Genomic DNA, 7,500 nt, shown 5'->3' on the forward strand with positions numbered 1-7,500 from the left:
AGATGGAGAGAGAGGTGAGGAGAGAAAAGAAGAGAGAAGAAGAGGGAGAAGAGGTTAGATGAGAGAGAGGGTGAGAGAGGGGAAGAAAGAGAGATAGTTAGAAAGAGAGGAGGGAGGAGAGAGACATACGAGAGAGAGAAGAGGGAGAGAGAGAGGAGAGAGAAAGAGAGAGAAGAGCAGAGAAGAGAAAGAGAAGAGAGCTTTGAAGAGAAGATGGAGAGAGAGGGAGAGAGGAGAGTTGAGGAAGGGAGGGAGAAAGAGAGAGAGAGAGGAGAGAGAGAGAGAGAGAGAGTGTAGGGAGGAGGTAAGAGGAGAGAGGTGAGAGAGAGAGTTGAGAATGAGAGAGAGAGTGAAAGAGTCGAGAAGAGAGAGAGAGATGAAGAGAGCGCAAGAGAGGGAGAGGAGGGGGAAGGGGGAGAGAGAGATGCAGAAGTGAGAGAGAGAGAGGAGAGAGAGGAGAGAGAGAGGAGAGAGAGAGAGAAGCATGAGAGAGAGAGAGGAGAGAGGGAGAGAGAGGAGAGAGAGAGAGAGAGAGAGATTAGAAGAGAGGAGAGAGAGAGGAGAGGAGAGAGAGAGAAGGAGAGAGGGTGGGAGAGAGAGTGGAGGGAGAGAGAGAGAGGGAGAGGAGACACAGAGGGGAGGGGAGAGAGAGAGGATGAGTGTATTAGTGAGAGAGGGGAAGGAGAAGGAAGAGAGAGAAGGGAGGGTGGGAGATGCAAGGAGAGAGAGGAGAGAGAGAATGAGAGAGAGAGAGAGGGGAGGAAAGAGGAGAGAGAGAGAGGGGAGAGAGAGAGAGAAGAGGAAAGGAGAGGAAGAGAGGAAGAGGAGAGAGGAGAAGAGAAGAGGAGAGGAGAAGAGAAGAAGAAGAAAGAAGAGGGAGAGAGGGGGAGAGAGAAGAGGGAGAGAGAGAGGGGAGAGAGAGAGGAGGTAGGAGGGATGGGGAGGGAGAGAGGAGAGATAGGAGAGGGGAGAGAAAGAGAAGAGAGAAGGGAGAGAGAGAAGAGAGAGGCGAGAGATGGAAGAGGAGGAGAGGATCGTGTGAGAGAGGAGATGAGAGGAGAGAGAGAGGGAGAAGAGAAGAGAGAGGGAGAGAGAGAGAGAGAGAGAGAGATGAGAGAGAGAGAGAGAAGAGAGAGAGTGGAAGAGGGGGAGAGAGAGAGAGAGGGAGGAGAGAGAGGAGAGAGAGAGAGAAAGAGAAGAGAGAGAGAGAGAGAGAGAAAGCGAAAGTAGGAGAGAGAGTGAAAGAGGAGAAGTAGAGGAGAAGAGAGAGAGAGAGAGAGAGGAGGAGAGAGAGAGAGGAGAAGAGCGAGAGAGGGGAGAGGAGAGAGAAAGAAAAGAGAGAGAGGAAGAGAGATGGAGAAGATGAGAGAGGAGAGAGAGAGAGAAAGAGAGAAGAAAAGAGAAGAAGAGGAAAGAGAGAGAAGATAGAGAGAGAGAGAATGAGAACGAGAGAGGAGAGGAGATGAGGATAGAGAGAGAAGAGGAGAGAGGAGGAGAGAGAGAGGAGGCTAGTAGAGAGAGAGAGAGAGAGAGAGAGAAGAGAGAGGAGAGAGAGCGGAGAAAGCGATGAGAGAAGAGATGCGAGAGAAGAGAGAGAGAGAGAGAGAGAGAGAGAGAGAGAGAGAGAGAGAGAGAGAGAGAGAGAGAGAGAGAGAGAGAGAGAGAGAGAGAGAGAGAGAGAGAGATGAGAAAACACAAAACAGACATACCCTAGGAAATCACAATAATCAAAAATTGACTTGCATATTGCTACTGTTTATGGTCTCTACAGAAAAAAAGATTACATACCAATCAATTTTTAACGCCTGAACTGGAACCACATTTGTTTCTTCTTCAGAATCTGAGGAGTCAAACATTTTATAACCTGGAAAAATAAGCTTAGACTAGCAAATAATATTGATAGCACAATATTATGAGCATTAAAATCAAATCAGATGTACATGTCTCTTATGATAGGTATCAATACATAAAGGAAAAGAGAAAATCCATGAGTACTTAACATTCTTTAGAAAAAAATATAGTCAACATTGCCTGTGCTACTAAAGATGGATAGGTAGGAACTAACTCTTTTATAATGTCCTCAGATAAAGTACCTCCACAAGCAAACAAACCAGTATATAATCTTCATTGTGCTTTTGGTCAAAATCTAGCAAGGCAAACTGGTAGTGGTTGATTTGCTTAGGAATTAGGTCTAGACAAATAGTTCTCTGCATGATTTCCTCTAATTTCTTTTTAACTTTCCACTATTTGTGCTTAGAGCCTATGTATAGATTTTTTTCATATGCAATAAAAAATATTAGATTATGTTTACTCATTACTATTGAAAAGGATGTAACCAAGATTTTGTTATAAACTACCTTATACTACCTTAATCTTGGACATTTTCCACTTTACAACTTTCAGTCACAAATTGCAAATCAAGGTATTTAATATGAAAAATAACCATTTATCACATGTTGCATTGAATTTCAACTGGCCAGTCATAACATCCAATTCAATTCATTCATTCAATGCATGCCATTTCAGTCACTCATTATTGTAATAGTCATTTTTGTTTTGTTCAATCTTTATGTTACCATCTGACTAGCTATATCCATGTCATAATGGAATAATATTGTACTATTGAAGCCATACAGCTGACCATGTTCTTTGTGTGCAGTGTAATATTTACAGTTCTATGGGAAGACAAGAACTTCTTCTGTATTTGTTTACAGAAGAAAAAAAACAGGATGAGATGGGGAAGAGGAAGGCAACATGAACACAATGCAGTCATTGCACATGGTCTGGGTCACCTTCCCCTTCTCATTCTGCTTACATTGCCAGTACTTTGGAACAAACGGTTTTGCATATGGTAGTGTGTCATTGCTCCCTGAAGCTAGCACTCAGCAGAGACTCTGATTGGGTATCTCTTCTGGTTAGGAGAGATTAGTGCCATTTATATTTTTATTTCTAAGCTCAAACAAATAGTGGGGTAATCAAAGTAATTACCCTATTGTGGACAGAGGATAGATTTGCTTGCCGTCTCTATGGTGTGTTTTATTTCAGAGCAAAACAGCTTCAAGCAACATACCTTGATTTTTCCCACTCTCTTCCCATTGTAAAACTAGAGCCATTTTTGTGTTTTAATTTTTGTGTTTTATTGTATTGAGAGGCTCTATCAATTTTGCAGTTGACTTAAACTATAGTATAGGATCCATATCAGATCATCATTTTCTTTACAATGAGTTGATAGCAGTATTATTGTTTTATGGAAAGACAAGGAGCAACTTTATTTTTTGTATTTGTGTACTATCAAGACCCAATATGAAACATATAACCATCCATAATGAAGACAACATGAAGAGGTAGGGAAGAGGAAGAAAACCTGTGCTTGTGATTGAGTGCCACTGTAAAAGGCATCCCTATTGGCACAGAGGCACATTGTTGACACTGACCATGGTTTGAGTCACCTTCCTCTTCTTGTTCTGCCTGCACATCTTTAATCAGCGGTACTTTAGAGCAAGAGGTTGGTAACTTGTTGTGTGCCATCACTCTATAAAGACAGTGCTTGCTAGAGACCATGGATGGGTGCCATTTAAGGCTCTCTCTCCTGTTTGTGCTAGAAGGAAGTGCTGCTATCTAGGTTTTGGATATTAGGTGAAACCCATTTTGCTTAATATTATGGCAATTATAGCAATTATGACTGCAACTATCATCATCACTCACTCATTACTCACAGCACAATGAAATAACAATGATCCACAGGTCAAAGCTCCTGCATCATGTATGTCATGACACCCATCCACAATGGGTTAAAATTATTATTACCATCATCAGTCATCAAAAACAGATATCACACTTATAGATATAAAGAAACAATGAACCACTCTCTCCAACCTTCAAATATGCCATGGTAAGTTTTGTCATCTACAATCTAACACACATCAATAACATCCTAAACAGGTTAGCCGCTAGACTATGATGACATCAAAATATTGTCATTGCCTTGGAGGGGTTATTGGTGTAGGGAGCCTTCTCTCTAAATCCAAATTCTGTCTTCTCCCTCATGTATATGGGGCCAACAACTATGAACCCTGACTTCCTGTTCTTGGGAAGTCATAGTCAAAGGGTTAATATCATAAATGAATAATTGTCATATGTCATATGCATTTCTACTAGACTATGAAAACATCTATTTCATTTCCACTGCACTATACACACTAAAATATCTTAAACCTTTGAATCTATCCAGTGCAATGGATACCTGATACAGTTAGCAAATTTCTCTCTCTATGAATTAGAAAGCTCTTTTAAAGCTTTAGTAATTTATTATCAAATAAGGAACAAGACTGAGTCTTATCTTGCCAGAATTTAAACAGTGGATGTTTGGTGGCCATCACGGTAAGCAGGTGGTAACCAAGGGCAGTGCGAGACTATGACACACATGAGCTTTCAAAGGACCTAAATCCTGAGAATTAGCCGTACTACTGTCTTCAGACTAAACTGGGGTTAGATGTTTCAAGATGTTAGCAGGCCTCTCCTTAAGGGAAATTGGGGTTTCTGGGTAGGGTGGGAGACAAATCATATCAAATGTAGTTGATTTGGAATATTACAAGGTAGAAAAGTAAAATGAGTGGTAATCTTATAATTTACTCCACCGTGTGCACAGTGATTGTCGTTGCCTCTGCAGATCATGGCACTACGGCAAAAGGTTGACCAAAATCTTTCCCCTTGTATCCTGTCAGGATAGATCTTGGACCGATTCCTTAACTGACAATGAAACTTGCTGGTGCAACATAATACTACAACTAATTCAGCAAATAGATACACACATCTTCATGACTGGCATTTTTATTTAATGGTAGTTTCCACTGGTTATCATCTATAGAAGGAACTGGACATCCAGCAATTATTTCTTCCAACTGATGGCTCTTTACTAAATAAGTGCACATTACCAAAAACAAAAATGCATCAGTTGATTGTTTATAAGTGAAATATGAATGTCAAAAGAGCTGTTGCAAGTATTCTATTTTGGTTAATTTTCCTTAGTGCACATCACATCCCATAAGGTAACAGGAACACAGATTTGATGGACTAATTCTATACCATGTTTCATCTATCCATTGCACATTAGAAAATAAAGATATTTAAGATTGCAATGGTTCTCAACTGGTGGTCCATAGTGACATTTTTGAGTGGTCCACAAGAAGTCCATCAAATTTGGTAAAAAGATGTACAATGTACATATATAGTGTAAGCTGATGATGCAATATCACATCATCTGGCGCTAATGAGTTAAATACTCAGTACAATTGAGGTGACAAGCCATCCTCTTTGCTTGCTGTGTATGTTTAATTTCTCCTTGTTCAAAAATGGGATGGTCCACATTACTTTTTTTAATTGGGCTGGTGGTCCATGGCCTGAAACAAGTTGAGAACAACTGAAATAACTTAGACACCATAATCATATTATTCAAACCAGAATACCTCATTCAAATTCCCCTAAAATGACAACTGATACTGTCTGCAATATCCTGTCATCATAAATTTGAGAGTTCTTGTAAAGCTCCCAATTGACTCCCTGTCATAAAAGGAGTCGATCCAAGCTATATCTTGCCAGAATATGAGGTGGTATTTGCTATAAGACAGAAACTCATTGATGAAGTGTCGTGGTATTAGTCTATTTAATGATTTTGTGTACCGCTTATCTTATTTATACTGGTGTGTTTGGATATTTACTCTACATTTCTATATAAAATATGTCATTTACAATTTGCGACGATGCCATATATAAAAAGTGTTTGGGATCACAAATATGCCTATATACAAAAAAATGTCTTTTTCTGGTACAAAATACCATTTCGCTTAGTTATAATCATCTGATAATACGATTTTCCTGTAATACTTACAGTAACTGTAAAAACACGAAAATGAAGTTAAAAGATTTCCTGACTCCGAGGCAGGCTTTCAAGTGTCAACAGCCCCTCCTGCCAGCCAGCAGACGCCGCAAGCCTAACGTTTGTTTGCGTTTGTTCTAAAGGATCACTTAATGAGGCGAATTAGATGTTGTTAGGCATTCTGGTATTAGTCCTAGCTGGATATTCATGTGTCTACAAGTGTTCGAGAACCTGTATGAAGGACCTACAGAGCGGAAAAGTTTTTTTACTTTCACCGACATTTGTTCTGTATAATTGCATTTGTGGTATTTATGAGGAGATATTAATACCTCTGTGTGTGTGTGTGTGTGTGTGTGTGTGTGTGTGGGTGTGTGGGTGTGTGTGTGTGTGTGGGGTTGTGTTAGTGTGTGGTGAGTGAAGTGTGTGTTGCGTGGTGTGTGTGGGTGTGTGTGGTGTTGTGTTTGAGTAGTGTGTGTGCGTGTGGTGTGAGTGTGAGAGGGTTGTGATGTGTGGTGTGTGTGTGTGTGTGTGTGTGTGTGTGTGTGTGTGTGTGTGTGTGTGTGTGTGTAAAAAAAGAGAGGGAGAGAGAAAAGACCTACAATTGAGCACAAAAGAAAACGACATATATTTTTTCATTTCTTTCTATCTTACATTTTTGAAACATGTAAGGATAATTATATAAACGAAATCTCATTTTATGTATCTTTTTTTATTTATATATATATTTATATATATATTTATTTATTCATATATATAATATATATATATATATATAGTATTATATGTAATAAATATATAAACATAACCTATGAGGGGAATGTGAATATAGAGTATATGATAAATATATAGTATATATTTTTATATATATATTATTTATATATATATATATAATATATAGTATATATATATATAGGCATATATATATATATATATATATATATATATATATATATGATATTTCATATATACAAATATATTCCATCTTTCGATCTCTCGTACCTAGTATATTACGAGTTACGTACAGTATATATAGTTTTTCAAGACAGTTATATGTATAGACTAGTATATATTATATATATATATTCGGTAGTTGTGAGAGTATATAGAGTATGATAATATATAATTTATATATATAGAATATGCATATATATATATATTAGTATATATATATACCCATAATATATATTCATTCAATATATATATATAGATTAACTAGTATAAATATAGATATATAGAAAATATATAATATTTATAGTTATAGTAATATAGTACCAGCCTCCTCCTATGATGTATATATATATATCTACTAGAATATAGAATGATATGTATATATATGATATATATTATCCATATATATATATAGATAGTCGAATATATATATATGTATAATATATAGATATATATATATATATTATTACAATATATATATTATTATATAATATATATATATTATATAGGTATTATGTATATATATATAATATTATAGAGTATATATATATATATATATATTATATATTTATAAGAGCTAGAAATAAACCCCACTATACACAAAACATTTATATTAAAGATGAGAACGGACTTTTATGAAATTCACCAGTATTTCTGGGAACTGAAGATGAAAATAC

At 37.1% G+C, this 7,500-nt stretch overlaps 1 protein-coding gene across 5 annotated transcripts in view; it reads right to left on the reverse strand.

Annotated features, from left to right (window-relative positions):
* The window catches only part of LOC122257956 (cyclin-dependent kinase inhibitor 3), a 20,595-nt gene extending 14,599 nt beyond the window's left edge, over positions 1–5,996 (reverse strand). Inside the window, exons 1-3 of one of the 5 annotated variants that reach the window (XM_086540940.1) lie at positions 5,888–5,986; positions 3,435–3,532; positions 1,789–1,840 (exon numbers count right to left, since the gene is read on the reverse strand). In XM_086540940.1, coding sequence (XP_086397066.1) covers positions 1,789–1,840; positions 3,435–3,528 — 146 coding nt within the window. In that variant the 5' untranslated portion in view covers positions 3,529–3,532; positions 5,888–5,986. Of the gene's footprint in view, positions 1–1,788; positions 1,865–3,434; positions 3,533–5,289; positions 5,319–5,370; positions 5,400–5,887 lie in introns of those variants that run through there. The other 4 variants (XM_086540939.1, XM_043023575.2, XM_043023574.2 and 1 more) reach the window with 4 other exon arrangements.
* Between the last annotated feature and the right edge of the window lie 1,504 nt (positions 5,997–7,500).

The sequence above is a fragment of the Penaeus japonicus genome, unplaced genomic scaffold, assembly GCF_977035675.1.
Source record: "Penaeus japonicus unplaced genomic scaffold, GWHDUDI00000001_assembly GWHDUDI00000010, whole genome shotgun sequence".
Classification (NCBI taxonomy): domain Eukaryota; kingdom Metazoa; phylum Arthropoda; class Malacostraca; order Decapoda; family Penaeidae; genus Penaeus; species Penaeus japonicus.